At 33.4% G+C, this 17734-nt stretch overlaps 1 protein-coding gene across 7 annotated transcripts in view; it reads left to right on the top strand.

The window, feature by feature from the left end:
• TCERG1 (transcription elongation regulator 1) overlaps positions 1-17734 on the top strand; it is a 64841-nt gene that overhangs the window by 22288 nt on the left and 24819 nt on the right. For 4 of the 7 annotated variants that reach the window (XR_001392509.2, XM_014794785.2, XM_014794776.2 and 1 more), the window contains 7 exons: positions 543-631; positions 12180-12340; positions 13492-13548; positions 13698-13764; positions 14858-14908; positions 16315-16450; positions 17267-17356. Coding sequence is in view for 6 of the 7 variants with exons in the window: in XM_014794785.2 (XP_014650271.2) it covers positions 543-631; positions 12180-12340; positions 13492-13548; positions 13698-13764; positions 14858-14908; positions 16315-16450; positions 17267-17356 (651 nt within the window). In the remaining variant the exon portion in view is untranslated. Of the gene's footprint in view, positions 1-542; positions 632-12179; positions 12341-13491; positions 13549-13697; positions 13765-14857; positions 14909-15154; positions 15257-16314; positions 16451-17266; positions 17357-17734 lie in introns of all 7 variants that reach the window. The other 3 variants (XM_014794787.2, XM_014794782.2, XM_087429602.1) reach the window with 2 other exon arrangements.

The raw sequence follows: 17734 nt of genomic DNA, 5'->3' as shown, positions 1-17734 counted from the left end.
GTGGCGGTGTCCCCTACAAAGTAGAGAAAGATGGACAGGGATGTTAGCCCAGGGCCAATCTTCCTCAGCGAAAAGAGGAGGATGGGCAATGGATGTTCGCTCAGGGCTAATCTTCCTCAAAAAAAAAAAAGAAAAAAGAAATCTGCCTTTCAGAAGCTTCCTTTATTTAGTGAGGGACCAATGGTAGTCGTGTTTTATTAGTAAGGAAGTTAGCAGAAAAGAGAAACGACCTTAAATGAAGATGTCTTCTCTGATTTTCTATACTGTATTCCCCATTTCTGCTCCTAAGCAGATGGGTAGTGAGTCTGTAAGATAGGACCATCTGCTGCTGTTTGGGTCTGCTGTTGTGGAATTTGGCTCAGTCTAGGGGGCAAGAATTGAGAACTTTCTTAGAAATTCCTACTCATTCTCCCCTCCCTGTGCTAGCAACAGACCTTGTGTTGGTTGTACTTTGAGGTATTCGCAGTAATACTTGTATTTGTGGAATATTCAGGTATAATTTTGTGATATTAATTAAATGAGAGTAATATCATTTCCCACAGGAGCCCAAAGAAGAAGAGATGACCGAAGAAGAAAAGGCTGCCCAGAAGGCAAAGCCAGTAGCTACTACCCCTATTCCTGGTACTCCATGGTATGTACCTGCCTTAATTAATAAGTTGTTTTATTTACTTATTTTTTGCCGTGCTTGGTTGTTACATGGTTTATCTTATAGAAGGAAAAAGTACTTTACTTTAAAAAAGTATATGTCACATATATGTTTTTATCTACTGAATATTTTGGTTCTTATTCGTAGTGTTTTGGGTGTTCAAACCTAAAACTCAATTGCTACAGTGTCTTCCTCCCTTCATAGTAGTCTCCATTAATGTTTGTTGTTCATAATTATAGACTTGAATCGCTGTGAGATCCTGACTCTACTTCTTATTGTTTAAAATTTTTTAAAATTTTAAAAATATACCCACATATGTGATTATGTTTATAGAACTATGTTAAATTATGTCTTTTTATCTAAATGCTGAATAGTCTACTTTTTCTTCTCTTTTTGCTTCTCCCTTTTCTTCCTCTCCCCACATCAGTGCTTTCTCTCCTGTTCCAACTCATTTAATTCATATATGGTCCACACATTGTAATGAGTTGGCTTGTTTAAGTCTTGTAATCTATAGGTTCCCTTCCAACTTGTTTTCCTTCTTGTTTTAGTTACTGAAAAAATAAATGTTTTTTTTTATAGAGACCCACAGTCTGGATTTTATTATTGCATCCCCATGGTATTGTTTAATAGAGGACTCCATTCCTGAATTTCCTACAAACTAGCAAGCAGATACAGAGATGTGATCGGATTCGGGTTTGATCTTTCTGGCAAGACTAGTACATGAGTGATGTACCTTTCCCTCAGGATGCATCTAGTTGTCTCTTTTTTTGTGATGTTAGCAGCCATTGCTGATTATTATTGCCTAGATGAGTGGTTTTCAGCTAGGAGTAATTTTGACAAGATTTTTGGTTGTCATAACTTGGAAGGTGTTAATAGCATCTAGCATCTAGTGGGTAGAGGCCAAGGATGCTCCTATATATCCTACCATGCACGGGGCAGCTCCCTACAAGAATTAATTATTTGGCCCAAAATGTCAGTAGTGATGAGGTTGCAAAACCTGGCCTAGATCCATTAAATCATTAAGAATTGGAAGTGGCGGTAATGTATTTCTATCATTTCTTTTCCAGTTATTAACTGGGATACTTAGAGGTGCTTCCCTTACCAACTTTGGTTATTTAGAGATATACATTGTATAGGAAAGAAAGGATTTACTGGTTTTCAGAATGATGAGTTGGTTTGAGTATTACAAATTCACAGATTTAACTGTATTTTGTATGTTCTTATTCCATCGTAATTATTATCCTTAGTGATATTCAGTTGTTTCATCTTTGGCGAGGTGAAGCCTCTTAAGGTTGACTCCTGAGGTTTTTTTTGTTACAGCTCTATCTTCGATACCTTTGTTGCTTTCTGCTCCGCCAAGATGTTCCTGGCTTATGTCATGTATGTCCTGTCTCAGACCTAGATTCAGCCATTTTTCCAAGAAGCCCTGTTTTCTTTTTGTGGGAAGTGGCATTTATAGGCCACAGTGTAGGGTCTAGGGATAGTTGTTACTACTGAATTAGTCATTATTTTTATACCTCTTTGGTAGACACAGATGGAAGATAACATATTTAAAGATACATCATGAGTTCACATCATTACTTGCAATTCAAGTCTACTACAAGATTTTTACTGAACCTCATCATCTAACTTAATTCAGTATCTCCTTTCCTGCTGAAAATCATGTTTCTGAGTGATAGCAACATAATTATTTGCTTTTCTTACAAGTCACGGAATAACAATACAAGCGCTATCTATCACTAACAATGTGGTTACTGAAGAGAGTTTAAGCTTTTTTTCTTTTCATTTATTTTTATGTTTAGGGTCTATCACTCCAGGGATGGGGATGTATAGTTAAGTTACTGTGTTGTAAAGGCATTTGGAATAGTTATTTTCTATGTAGTTATTCCACTAACTTGATACATAGGCTCTTTTTTTAAAAAATAATTATGCAAAATACTTATCTGCTTCCAAAATCAAAGTTATGAAAACAATCTGTATTCAAAGAATGTATTCGTAGGTTGTTTCTCTGTTTGAGTATTTTATATGAAAAGCTGTTAACCAACTCTGAACCCCACGAGTCTGGACCTCCGTGGGCTTCGTCAATTTTCAGACTTAGATCTGTTCTCAAATTAGTGAAATTTTCTTTTGGAATTTATTTAATTATTGCTTCTCTTCATCTTTTTTTTTTCCTTTTCTGAAACATTTCTCATTGGCGTGTCAAGTCTCTTCTATTTATTATCCTCTAAACCTCTTACTTTTTCTCTTATGATTTATATCTATAGTTTTTGTGCTCTACTTTGAGTTATTTTCTCATTGATCTGGTATGCTGTTATTAGAAAAGAATATGTGAATGCGTAAAAAAAGCATACAATATGGAAGAATTATATGAAGTAAAAAATTGTGGAATTCCATCTTCACCAAGCCTCCTCATTAATAAAAGTTTGGTACATAGGCCTTGTGAACCTTTTCCTGTATTGTGCTTTATGTACGTATGTGTATAGGGGTGTGTGTGTGGTATACATGTACATTATAGTGTCTTAAAAAAAGAATATTACTCAGTAGTGTTTTTTTCTAAATATGTCTCATAAATTTTGCAATTTTAATATCTCTAAATCTCCTTGTCATAGCATAGTTTCTGTTGCGTGAAAATGCATAATTTTCCTACAAATGAATGATTAGGTTCATCTGGTTTTTGTGGATTTTTTGCCCCTGGCATTACAAAAGTTGCTGTTGAGGACATCGTTACACATATTTCTTTGTGAACACATGCAAGTATTTCTGTTCGCCTGATTCCTAGAAATGAAATTGCTGAATCAAGTGGTATAGCTATTTAAAATTTTAATGGATATTACTAAGTAGAACTCAGAAAGGATATTTTTTTGTTGGAGAGAGGAGGGGCTATACCAGTTACTTTTCCCAACAACAGCCTGAGAGTACCAGTTTTCCCTCACTCCGACCAGTATAGGGATATTCTTTTTAAATCTTTGGTAACGTGATAAGAAAAGGAATCTTGGGGGCCAGCCCAGTGGCATAGTGGTTAAATTCGTGCACTCCACTTCGGTGGCCTCGGGTTCACGGGTCCGGATCCCAGGTGTGGACCTACACACTGCTCTTCACGCCGTGCCGTGGCAGCATCCCATATACAAAATAGAGGAAGCTTGGCACAGATGATAGCTCAGGGACAATTCTTCAAGCAAAAAGAGGAAGATTGTCAACAGGCGTTAGCTCAAGGACAATCTTCCTCACCAAAAAATAAAAATAAAAAATAAAATTTAAAAAAAAAGAAGAAAAGGAATCTTACTATATGTTTCCAGAATGCTGGTGTAAATGAACCTATTTCATGTTTATTGGCTGTGGATTACCTCTTCATAGTTTTCACGTATCTTTTTATGGACTTGTCTTTTTCTTAATATGTGAGAGCTTTTTATGTATACTGTTGTTAACCGTTTGACCTTTACCTGTATTAAAATTTCTCCCTATCTCTTGATTTTTGTTTTAATATCTGTCATATATAAATTTTATATTTTGATGAGGTCAGATTTATTGATCTTTTCATTTAAGCTTCTAGGTTCTGTGTCTTTCTTAGGAAGCATCTCCATCCACCCACCACCCCCCAAAATGCAACTGTATGTTCCTAGTGCTTTTACGGTCCATCTGAATACGTGAAAGATAACCACTTGTCCAAATTATCTTCCAAGTTCTATCAATGAAGGAGTGTATTATCAGTGTAACTTTAATTCCCTAATTCATTATTTTCCATTTCTTATAAAACAGGTAAGTGCTAACTTTAAGCTAAACAAATTGTTCAGCTAAGGACGGTATGCCACTTCATTTGGATAATGAAATTTTTATTAGTCTATTTCTTGATATCTTCAAATGTTGCTCTTCAAATTACTGTTTCTTTAGAGATAAGTTAAGCTAAATGTAAAACATGAAGTTTCATGTTTCCCTTACCTATGTTGGGATTTTTTTTCTGGTATTTTACAGCATTAGTTTGCCTTTTTTTTTTAATTAGTAAAGAGAGGTCAAAATTAGAAGTATTTTGTATTCTCTAGGATCAGTGAACTTTAGTTTCTGGTTCTAAGAGAGTTTTTAATGTTTTGACAAAAGTTTTTCAAGGTCATGGACCAACTGTCATTTTTTTCATTGCTCACTAAAATTGCATCACACAGATTTAGCTTGCGGTTATTTTCACAGTCTCGTACAAAGTGCAAAGTGAGGGGCCGCCCGTATTTGCCGTGCTTTATTTGTCTATAGTTTATGTTGGGTTTTAACTTATGAGAAATTTATCTTTGAACTTTTAGTCGCTTTTGTATTTACCAAAAGTGGCACAGGGCCTTTATTTTATTTATTTATTTACTTAGCTGCTTTGTTTCTATATAGGTTTTTTTTTTTTGTTTTTACTTGCAATATTTTATTATGAAAAAATTAAAACATAAAGAAACATTAATACAGTGTTTCTAGAACAGTGAACATAATATATTGACCACCTAGATTCTGCAGTTAACATTTTATCATATTTGCTTTATCACTTATCTATCCATCCCTTAATGCATCTGCCAATCAGTCTTATTTTTTTGATGCATTAAAAGTTGCAGATATCAGTACACTTCACCCCAAGCACTTTATCATGCATATTTTTAGCACAGGGCGGTTTCCTGACATGAGAATTCTTTGTCCATATTTTTACTGTTAATTTTGAAATGTCCCGACAGCTTCTCACTCCACATTTACCACTAATACCATTGGAGCTATGTTAGCGCACTGAAGCACGCTGAAGCCAACATGAGTTAATAGAATAGCATCTCCATCTTAAAGTAGTTACTGCTGTTAATAAAGATCAAACAGTGTTTTAGAAACTGGCATAGAAAATTTAGGCTTAGATTTTTCCCCCCAATAAAGTTAAACATCTAACAAGATGGCTTAAGTGTCTCAGGATGGTTCTAATGGAAATTCTTGAGGAGAATTGTGCATTGAATAGTTGGATGAAAATGATAACACTTGTGTCCCCCATCCCTGCTTTTAACATTAGTTGTAAAGCGAGGTCGAAACTAAAAGCATTTTGTATTCCCTAGGATCAGTAAGCCTTAGTTTTTGGTTGGATTCCATGACAAAAAAGGTATCTAGTCCATTTCCACAAAAGATTTTGGTTTGGTAGTACATTATACATTTTCTCTTTATTTTTTATTTGTATTATTGGGGTACAATTGAAGTACAGTAAGCTGCATATATTTCAAGTTCATTACCGCAATCAAGGTAAACGTTTCCAGTAGCCCCAGAAGTTTCCTTGTGTTTCTTTCTAGTCCACATCTCCCTCTATCTCCATCCCTAAGCATCCCTCTGCTTTCTATTATTATAGATTACTTTGCATTTTCTAGAATTTTTATATCAAGAATCATATATACTTTTTTTGTCTAGCTTCTTTTTAAAAATAAAGATAATTCACATACCATACAATTCACCAATTTAAAGAATACAACTTAATTGTTTTTAATATATTCATAGAGTTATCCATCCCTTACCATAATCAATTTTAGAACATTTTCATTACCCCAGAAAGAAACCCCATGTTCATTGACAGTCACTCCCTATTTGCTGTCACCTCCCTCAGCCATAGGCAACCACTAGTCTACTTTCTGTCTAGATTTACTTATTCTGAACATTTCATATAAATGGAATCATATGATATATGGCCTTTTATGACTGGCTCGGTAATTTCTTTCACTTAGCAATAATGATTTTGAGATTCGTTAGTTTGTTCCTTTTTATTGCTGAGTAGCATGCCTTTGTTTGAATATGCCACAATTTGTTTATACATTCACCTGTTGATGCGCTTCTGAGTTGTTTCCAGTTTTCTGGTATTCTGCTCCTAGATATTTGCCCATTTGTAATAGCCAAAAACTGGAAACAGTTCAGTAAATTGCAAATGAAATGGCTGTGAACATTATCGTATAAGTTTTTGTGTAGACATGTTTTTGTTTCTCTTGGGTAAATAACTAGGAGTGGAATGGCTGGATTATTTGGCATATGTGCTTAACTTCCTAAGAAACTGCCCAGTTGCCTTCCAAAGCAGTCCTACCATTTTGAAATTCCCATCAGCAATGTATGAGACTTCTAGTTGCTCACCATCCTCTATAACATTTGACATGCTCGGTTTTTGAACATTTTAGCCATTCGAATGGGTGTGGTTTTAATTTACATTTCCCTGATTACTAATGACATTGAACGTCTTTTCACATGCTTATTTGCCATTCATGTGTTGTTTGTAAAGTATATGTTCATATCTTTTGCCTACTTTTTATTGGGTTGTTTTTCATATTATTGAAGTGTAAGAGTTCTTATATGTTCTGGATGTGGAAGTCCTTTGTCTGATTTATTTTTGTGAATATTCCCCTAGTAGTCTGTGGATTACCTTTTCATTTTTTTAATAATATCTTCCAAAGAGCAAAAGTTTTTAATTTCAGGTTCAATTTGTCAGTTTTTTTCTTTGTGGTTTGTGCTTTTTTGTGTTTTAAGAAACCTTTCCCAACCCCAGGATTACAAAGATTTCCTCCATGTTTTCTTCTAGAAGTTTTATGGCTTTAGAGTTTACATTTAGGTCTGGAATAGTTTTGTGTTAATTTTTGTGGATGGTGTGAAGTAAGGGTCCATGTTCATTTGTTTCCTATATGGGTAGTGGATCAGCACCATTTGTTGAGAAGACTTGCCTTGTTCCATTGAATTGCATTAGTACCTTTGTCAAAAATTACTTGTTTGAGTCTATTTCTGGACTCTCTGTTTTGTTGCAATTGATTTATATGTTGGTTTGCCAATACTGAATTGTCTTGATTACTGAAACTCAAGTTTTGAAATCAGGTAGGGTCAATTTTTTTAAAAAAAAACATTAACTTGGTTTATCTGTATTCTTTGCATTTCCATGTAAATTGTGGAATCAGCCTGTCACTTTCTATCAAAGAAAAAAAGCCTGCTGGAATTTTGATTGAGACTGCATTGAATCTATAGATAAATTGGGGAGATTTCACATCTTAACAAGATTGAGTCTTCCAATCCATGAACATCATTTATCTTTCGATTTATTTAGGCCTTTAATTTCTCACAGCAGTGTTCAGTGTAGTGTTTTAGACATATTTTGCTAGATTTAGTCCTAGGTATTATGTTTTTTGGTCCTGCTGCAAATTAGATTTTTTTAAAATTTCATTTTCCAGTTGATTGCTGTTAGTATACAGGAATACAGTTGACTTTTGTATATTTACTTTGTAGCCTAGAGCCTTGCTAAATTCATTTATTATAGTAGTTTTGTAGATTCTCTGGGATTTTCTGTGTAGATAATCATATCTTCTGCACTTAGGAGCATTTTATCTCTTATTCTCTGATTTTTAATGCTTTTTATTTTTCTCTCCTTATTGCTAGGACTGTCAGTACATTGCTAAATAGAAGAGGTGAAAGTGGGCATCCTTGCCATGTTCCTGATATCAGGAGGAGACAGTTCAGTCTTTTACCGTCAGATATAATTAATATGAGCTATAGGTTTTTCATAGATACCCTCAAATAGTTTGAAGAAGTTCCCTACTATTCTATGTTTGTTAGTGTTTTTATCATAAATCTGCATCTTTTGAAATGAGTTAGTTTTACTTCTTCATTCTTTTAATAGGGTGAATTACATTGATTTTTGAATGTTAAACTAGCTTTGCATTTCTAAAATAAACCTTGTCATGATGATTAACCTTTTTTATATATTGTTGGATTTGATTTGATTTGCTAATGTTTTATTAAGGATTTTTACATCTATATTCATATGGGATATTGAATGGTAATTTTGTACTGTTTTTGTTAGGTTTTGGTATTGGGGTTATGCTGGTTTTATAAAATGAGCTGGGTGGTGATTGGTGAATTCTACTCCTCTATTTACTGAAAAAGTTTGAAAGATGATGTTACTTTTTCCTCATGGTTTTATAAAATTAACAAATAAAACCATCTAGGACTAGAGTTTTCTTTTGGGCAAGGTTTTTGATAACATATTAAACTTCTTTAATAGCTCTATAGGACTATTCAGATTTTTTGTTTCTTCTGTCAGTTTTGGTAAGTTGTATTTTTCAAGAAATTTGCTTATTTTGTCTAAGTTGTTGAATTTGTTCATATTATTCTCTTAATGTCCTTTAAATGTCTGTATGATCTGTGCTGATAACCCCTTTTTTCTTTCCACATAGTGGTGATGTGTTCTCTTTTCTTGATCAGTCTAGCTAGAAGTTTGCCAATTTTGTTCGTCTTTTCAAAAAACCAGCTTTGGGCTGGTTGTCTTTTTTTTTTTTTTTTTTTTTTGCTGAGGAAGATTCACCCTGAGCTAACATCAGTTGCCAGTCTTCTTCTTTGTGCTTGAGGGAGATTTCCCCTGAGCTAACATCTGTGCCAGGCTTCTTCTATTTTGTATTTAGGTTGCCACCTCAGCATGGCCGCCGATGAGTGGTGTAGGTCCACGCCCAGGAACCAAACCTGGGCTGCCAAAGTGAGGCATGCCAAACTTGACCACGGGCCACGGGGCCGGCTCCCCTATCTTTTTTTTCTTTTTTCTTTTTTAATTGATTTCTACTCTCATCTTTATTATTTCTTTCCTTCTGCTTACTTTGGGTTTACTTTACACTTCTTTTTGTTTCTTCTGATGGACTCTTAGGTCATTAGTATTAGTTGTTTCTCCTTTTCCAATATAAGCTTTTAAAACCATAGTTTCCTTTTAAGCACTGCTTTAGCAGCATCCTACAAGTTTTGATGTGTTGTGTTTTCATTGCCATTCAGTTTGTATTGTTTTAAAATTTATTTTCTGATTTTGTCTTTGATTCATGAATTATTTAGAAATCTGTCCTTTCATGTCCAGAATTTGGGGTTTTTCTAGATATCTTACTGTTATTGATTTAATTGCCCTGTGGTCAGAGAATGCACTTTCTTTGATTTTGGTACTTTGAAATTCATTAAGACTTTTTTTTTTGTTCAGCATATGATCTATCTCAGTACTGTTTGTTTTTGGGTCTGGTTGGTCTATCAATTGCTGAGAAAGAGTGGCATGGATCTACTATAATTGTGGAATTGCCTATTTCTCTCTTTAATTTGGTCCATTCTTCATCTGTTTCAAGGCTCTGTTAATAGACTTATGCATTTTACAATTGTTACTTGTTGCTGATTGTCTTTTTTATCATTGTGAAATGACTCTCTCTCTCATAATATGCTTTGTTTCAAAGTCTGTTTCATCTGTTATTAAAATAGTCATTCCTATTTTTATGCTAATTGCATGGTATATCTTTTTCCATCCATTTACTTTCAACCTTTCTCTGGCTTTATATTTGAAATTTGTCTCTTAAGACAGCTTATAGTAGTGTCTTGCGTTTTTATCCACTCTGTCTTCTTGCTTTTTAATTGAAGTGTTTAGACTATTAACATTAATGTAATTTTTCATATGATTGGATTTAGATCTATTTTTTCTGTTTGTCTTCTCTGTTTTTTGTTACTCAGTTCCTCCTTTACTACCTTCACTTGAATTATTTGAATATTTTTTAGCATTCCGTTTAATAATTTATTGGTTGGCTTTCTGGTTATATCTCTGCATTATTTTTGAGTTGTTCTGAGTATTACATACCTAACCATCATAGTCTACTTAGAGTTATTATTGTACCACTTCACATAAAATATGGAAACCTTGCCACCATATAGGTTCTTTTTTAACCCCATACCCACTTACTTTTATGTTATAGTTGTCACATGTATTACTTCTGCATACATTGAAAACCCCACTGGGCAATGTTATAATTTTTCATATGTATTTTCAAGAACTTAAGAGTAAAAAAATACCTATGATATTTACCATTTGTTTTTTCCCTTCATTCCTAAAGATCCAGGTTTTCCTTTAGTATCATTTCCTTTCAGCCTGAAAAACTTTGTTATAGAGCAAGTCTGCTGGAGATGAAATCTCTTAGTTTTCCTTCATCTGAGTATATCTTTTTTGCCCTTGTTTCTGAAGGATATTTTCACTGTATATAGAGTTCTGGGTTGGCAGTTCTTTTTTCCAGAGCTTTAAGGATATTGTTTTACTGTATTCTTGCCTCTGTGGTTTCTGGCAAGAAATCCATGATCATTGGGCTTGCTCCCCTGTTTGTATTGTATTTTTTTCTTAGCTGCTATCATGGATTTTTCTTTGTTTTGGATTTTCACCTGTTTGATTATGTTGTGTCTAAGCATGGTTTTCTTGAAGTTTATCCTGTTTGAGGTTCACTGAGCTTTATTATTTATGTCTTTTACCAAATTTGGAGGTGCTTTTTGGCCATTATGTCTTCAAACTTTTTTCTGCCCCCAATATCCTTTTCTCCTTCTGGGATCCCAATGACATGTATGTTAGGCATTTTGATATAGTCCCATAGGTTCCTGAGACTCTATTCATTCTCTTTTTTATGCCCTCTGTTCTTCAGATGGGATAATTATTGATCTGTCTTCTAATTCACTGATCATTTCCTCTGTCATCTCCATTCTGCTCTTAAGCCAATCCAGAAAAATTTAATCTCAGTTGTATTATTCATATCTAAAATTTCTGGGTATTTTTGGTTTCTTACAGTTTCTATTTCTCTGCTCAGAGAGAGAGAGAGAGCTTCTATCTTTTCTTTCATTTCAGATGTTTTTCTGTATCTCATGAAGCCTCATTATAATTGCTGCTTTTAAGTCTTTGATTATTTCTATATTAGAGGCTTTGTCTGATAATTTCAACATCTAGGTCACCTTGGGCTTGGCAGCCGTTGATTAACTTTTGATTATCTGCCTACAAAGACCTGATTTCTTTTGGAGTTTTAGCTGCCTGTGCTACTGCCACCGTGCCACTGTGCCACCCTCAGGGCAGAGGTTTAAGGAAGCAAAATGGGAAATTGACACCCTTGCAGTTGCTTCTCTAAATTTTGACTCTCCTCCATACTTCTATTTTTTTTTAATTTACAGAGTCCTTGTGTATTTGTGTTTTCTATTTTGTCTGAATTTCTGTTTGTAATTAACAGGAAAAGTGGGCTGTATGGGCTACAGTGCCATAGCACAATTGGTCCTTCTCTTTATTTTTTATACCAAATACAATCAGATATTAAAGGCTTCATAGAAGGTTGCATTTGAGTAAGTAATTCTGGTTTGGTAGGGAATATTAAGAAGTGTTATGTAATAGATTGGGTGCTATGGTCTGCTCTTTAGCTTTAGAACTGCTTAGTTGCATTATTATTTGTTGCCATTAAACTTGTCTGTTGTAATAGGTTAAAATGTAGGACTCTCAGATTGAGTGTGCCAAACTAAGTTCCTGAGCATTCTAAACCTTGATCACAAATTGCTTTGCTTTTCCTGTTTTTATCAATTAATACGTTAAGCTGCTGTTTTAACCTGAGCCAATCAGCTCTTTTCTGTTCTAAAAATCATGTTTGGTTTATGGACATGTGCTTCCCCACCATCACCACCTCCCCTCTGACAGGATGACAGTAAAAGACTTAGTTATAAAATATGTTCCATAACACAAGAAAATGATATTTGAATCAATTCTTAGGTGTGTTGTTTGGACTGGTGATGAGCGGGTCTTCTTTTATAATCCTACCACTCGTCTTTCTATGTGGGACCGACCTGATGATCTTATTGGAAGGGCGGATGTTGACAAAATTATTCAGGAGCCCCCTCATAAAAAAGGAATGGAAGAAGTGAAGAAACTAAGTAAGTTTTAAATTAGGAATTTATCCTCCAATTTTAACATTCTTTTAATATTTTGACAGAAAATGTGAGGCCATTGAGAAAAACTTTATATTTTCAAGGAATATAGGAAATTTGAGAAATGGAAAATAGACTAATATGCTAATTTGGGTTCAGTAATAGGGATAGAAAAAATAGAGAATTTGGATAAAAATATTTTTTGTAAAATATATATGTATTTTTTTTAACTTCTTGTCAAGATTTCAGTTATATATATTGGTACTACTGATAGTCACCTTTTGTGGCTAGTCATATATTTTTTGAAATAATCAAAACCGTGCAGAGTCTTTAAAAATATTTTAGTGTTTACTAAAATTTTGTAAAATACAAAATTTTGCAAAAATACAAAAGCTTAGTGTTTTAAACTAGATGAAATTTAGGGAGGATAAGCCTTATTCCTGAGAATATGGAGACACTTAAAGCTTATTAAGAGATTATCTTTTAATGTTCAGACAGCATTCCAGTATATATAATGAAGACAAATATTTGTACGTAATTTTTATTGCATATTTTTTAGTGGTAATTTGCCCTTGTATTGATATGATTGTATTTTTATAGAATCTTCCCTTGTAGTATAGAAGCATGATAGATAAATCATTTAGTACTTCAGATGAAACAAATCCTAATATGTGTCATTCATAATAATTGAGAAATCTTCATGGATTGTATTTATGTGGTACTAACATTTTCTGCTTCCAAGTGATTTATAAATCAGTGAAACTTAGTCCCCCTGGTGCTAAAGATACCAGTTTTTCCCCTTCAGCAATATCTGTTTTATAGCTGTAATATCGATAATACTTTATAACCGTAGTATCGAATCATGCCAAAAAAGTATGTGATTTGCTTTTGTTTTTATGAATCTGTTTTCAAAGATTCAATCCATTTATTTGATAAATACATGCATCATAAAGAATCATTTCAAAATGAGTTGAAAATTTTATGTAAAGGGAGGATTAATAGAGGAGGTATAGAATTATTATGCTTTGTTTAATATTGTATAAAGGAGTGAATGGTATGGGATGGATATTTTATATAAACAATACTTTTTTAAAAGAAAAGATTGTGTAATATATGCATGTAACCATTCATAAGAATATTTGAAATGTTTTTGCCAGGGCACCCAACCCCAACGATGCTGTCCATCCAAAAGTGGCAATTCTCTATGAGTGCAAGTGAGTGAACTAACTGTAAATTGCAGCTTCTTCTTAATACTATTGAAGGGAGTGTTCTGGTAGTGGGTAGCAGGATTCATACCTAAATAATTCAGTAGTTGCTTGCTTATTTTTATTCTGACAAAGTTTAATTAAATTTCATCTTACAGTTAAAGAAGAACAAGAATTAATGGAAGAACTTAATGAAGATGAACCTGTTAAAGCCAAAAAACGGAAGTAAGTAATACCTACAGTTTATGTAATTCAGGTAGATTTTAGCTTTTAAAAGTTGATTAGGGTCACAGTCAGTTTGTGATTGGGACAGGTAATGTGTATGTTGTTAGGAGACAGGAGTCATGATTGCTTTCTTAGGCCTGATATTAAAAAACTTTGCTTACAGTGTAGAAATGGTGTTCCTTCTGTTACTAGATTTCTAAAAGATTTGGTTATTCAAATACGTATTATAAAGCCAAATGACGTTTTAGGAATTAGTTGATAAATTATTTTTGGACATTCATTAGGCCTGAATTTTATAAAAAATAAATTTCCTTCCTAATATATACCCCAACAGACACTATTGCAGAAATCTCATAAATATAGACAGAGACTTCTGTCTCTCTTTATATACTTGTCAGTTCCCTAGTACTTGAGTCTGTGGTCTTACTTCTGGTGAAGAGGGAACCCAATGAGCTTAGAAAGTGCTCTGAGAGAGAGACTACTATAAGTGGAAGCATTAGCTTGGCCAGTGCTCTAGAGTTGGGTAAAATATAAATGTTACTAATTATGGGAGGTGGAAGGGTGGGGTAGAGGGTGTTTGTGTGTGGGTGGGGGAGGAATGGGACCATTATTTAGCAGCAAAAAGGAAAGTTTGAAGACATTATTGGAGACTGGTTGATTATAGTCCTTATCTGAAAAGGACAGATTGAATGCAGCCAAATTATGGCAAAGAGAAATCAGTAAGACAACCCTATCAAGGGTGGTTATTTTTTAAAAATTTCTTTATTGGCAACAACCTTAAAGAAATTAAGATATTAAAGAGAGTCATTCATAATCGGCCACAGTAACAAAGCTGTTTTCATTTTTGCAGTTGACTTTTTAGTTTTTGACCAAATGTATAAGTATTTTTATTTAGTTGTAATCAATTGATTTTGTGTTCTTTTTTTAAAAAATCTAGAATAAGACATTTGTTTTCTTAATTATTATAAATGACTGTATTCATTCTGTTTATGTACCATAATTTTGGATGTTCCTACAATGTTAAACTTTTAGGTTGTTTTTAATTGTTTGTTCTTATAGACAACTCTGTAAGGTTTTTAACTGCTTTTATCAGGAGAATGTCAAAGAAGTCCTTTATGTGGATTGCCCGAGCTTCTCTATTTAGGTACAAAGCTAAAAGCCTATTTTTCCTGGCTTAGTTTTTCTTTATTTCTTTTATTGAGATAGATAGTGATAGTTTGTATTGTGACATTTTCATTTACTATAATTCTATAAAGGTTATTTGTTTTCGTTAGTTATATTTCTTGGATGTCTTTTAACTATTTATTTAAATAGTTCTTAAATAAATTATTATAAGAGGATATATTGTTTGGCAAATTGCTTTTACCTGTTTGTTTTGTGCATATCTTAGGTCACAGACTATCTCGCTAAGTTCCTGCAGGTCACGGACTAAGTCTTCTATTTCTTTTGATTCATTCCCTAAGTTTTTAATTACCTCTCACTTACCATATTTGTGAGTTAGCCTTAGTTGCATTTAAATCTCCTGGGCTACCTTCACTTCCCTATATAGCATGCTTTTGCATTTTCTTGATGTCCTATTTTCCTAATTCCCTTAAGTTTATGTAGGGAATGTGAACCAATTTTATTTTTATACTTAGCAGATCATATTTAAGAAGGAAGATCTGCTCAGACACACGTGACTGTTACTGAATTACTTACTTTTTTTGATTATTCACATGAACTGGCCTTCTTCATAGTGCAGATGTTTGAGAGGTGACTCGATTTCATGTTTACAATCTCACTTGAGTACCATACAGCAACAGGGTTGCCCTTAGCCCTGAGGTGCATTTGTGGAGGAACAAGAAGTAGTTTAGTCATTGATGAACAGTTCTAATTCCACCTAACCACTCCTGGGCCTATGTTGCTCTCTGGGACCTGTCCTTCAACTTAAATCTCAACTTATCACCCAGAAAGTGAGTAAAAAAAATGTCAGGTAGGTAAGGTATATATCTCACATATCCACTTGGCCAAGTTTGCAGATATTTTAATTTTAGTTTCAAAATAAATATTTGCGATTACTAAGACTTATACCAATTTTTATTAGATTTTAAAAAATATTTTATGCATTTATTCTGTAAAACATTTTGGAAAATACTGTTTTTCCTATATCATTTCAAGAACTAAAAATTACGTTCTGTACTGTTTGATTCTAACACATAGAGTTTTACTGCAATGTTAGATAAGTTTTTTGTGTTTTTTTTTTTTTTTAAGTAAATTAGTTCATTTTGTGTATCAAATAGTATCAGGGAGAGATAGCACATTAAAAGTATATATTTTTTCTAACAAAGTAGCCATTGTAACATCATTAGAAGCTCATTGTAATATTATTATTATTATTATAGTGCAAGTTGCTTATCCCTTAGAGTTCATTTGAAACCCTCAATATAATTTGTTTTTGCCAAAAATATGCTGCTCAGTAGTGAGTCTTGAATATTCCATTGCTTGTAAGATTTTAGTAAGATTCCTTATTAATATTTTGTCAGTTGATGCCTCATATTTTATTTTTTATAGGAGAGACGATAATAAAGACATTGATTCAGAGAAAGAAGCTGCCATGGAAGCTGAAATTAAAGCTGCCCGAGAAAGGGCCATTGTCCCTCTGGAGGCCCGAATGAAGCAGTTCAAGGACATGCTGCTAGAGAGAGGGGTCAGAAAACAATCTTTGGGGGAGATATTTCTGTTTTGTATAAGTAATATAAATATGTCTTGCTAAAAGGTCAAATCTAAGGTTAGTGCTCATGTTGTGGGGGGGGATAAGGGAAGCCTATCAAATTACTGTACTCTTTTTCAAACAGCCTTTTCCTTGGCTAATCATATCATATTTAACTAAATGCCATTTTACTATCCTTTTAAGTACAAATAACATTTAACATTTATTGGGTCATTAAATTTTGGTGAGTAATATAAGACGAGTATTAACATTACAGAATGGCGGACTACTTGGGATAGGTAAGGTTTATACGATTCTTCCTTTAATATTTTCAGAATGGCTTTTGGTTAAAGGAGAACTGGTACTTTATGATATTATTATTAATGAAAATTGAGAAGAGATTTCAACCTTTTAGTTATATTCACAGATTCATTTGAATAAGTAAAATTGTTCAATTTTAAATTACAACATTGTTCACAAGATTGGAGCAAGCATGGGAAATCAAAATGCAAATCTTCAAGGCTTTTTCTGATGTACTGGTTTTTAAAATGTCACACAGTAGTGGTTATTTTAATAAGTAATTAAGTGTGTGTTATTTCTATATAATATAGAAATGTTCAGAGCCAATTAGTGTGGAAATTTGCTATTGCTAGCCTCCCACTGCTTGTCATTTATTAGTGATGGAAACTTCACTATGGTTTTTATTATGTCTCCTTTTTAAGCAGATGTCCTGTAGATTTCAAGCAAAATTATATGACCTTTATGTTTTTAGAGCAAATTTAATTATGAGGCAATACATATTTTATTTTAAAGGTTTCTGCTTTTTCAACGTGGGAGAAGGAGTTGCACAAGATAGTTTTTGATCCTCGGTACTTACTTCTCAATCCTAAAGAGAGGAAACAGGTAAAAGGAAAATCACATTATTTAAGAAATGTGTGTCCTTTGGCAGCATAATTTTTAAATTGTCAGGAATAAATTACCGTCCCTTTTTCCCCTAACACAGTACTTTAAATAAAAACAGTTTCATATCTTAGAACATAGTCATCCTCTCTGTGGACATTTCTGCCTCAGAAATACTTGAATATTTTTGCCCTTATGGACAGTCAGCTATTGCCGTATGTGCATTTTGTCCTTATGCCTCATATACACTGAGGTTATATCTAAGAAGGTTTCAAGATTCATTTCAAATGCATTTATTAATTTACTTTTTATTGGGCATATGATGCAAATTTGGAGTAGAAAAATAGCAAAATACAGATGAGTAAAAGGAAAAAAACCCAC

This window comes from Ceratotherium simum, chromosome 4 (assembly GCF_057802395.1).
Source record: "Ceratotherium simum simum isolate JZ-2026a chromosome 4, ASM5780239v1, whole genome shotgun sequence".
Classification (NCBI taxonomy): Eukaryota; Metazoa; Chordata; class Mammalia; order Perissodactyla; family Rhinocerotidae; genus Ceratotherium; species Ceratotherium simum.
Note: the sequence above shows the minus strand (reverse complement) of the source record. Positions and strands in the feature narration are given on the sequence as shown.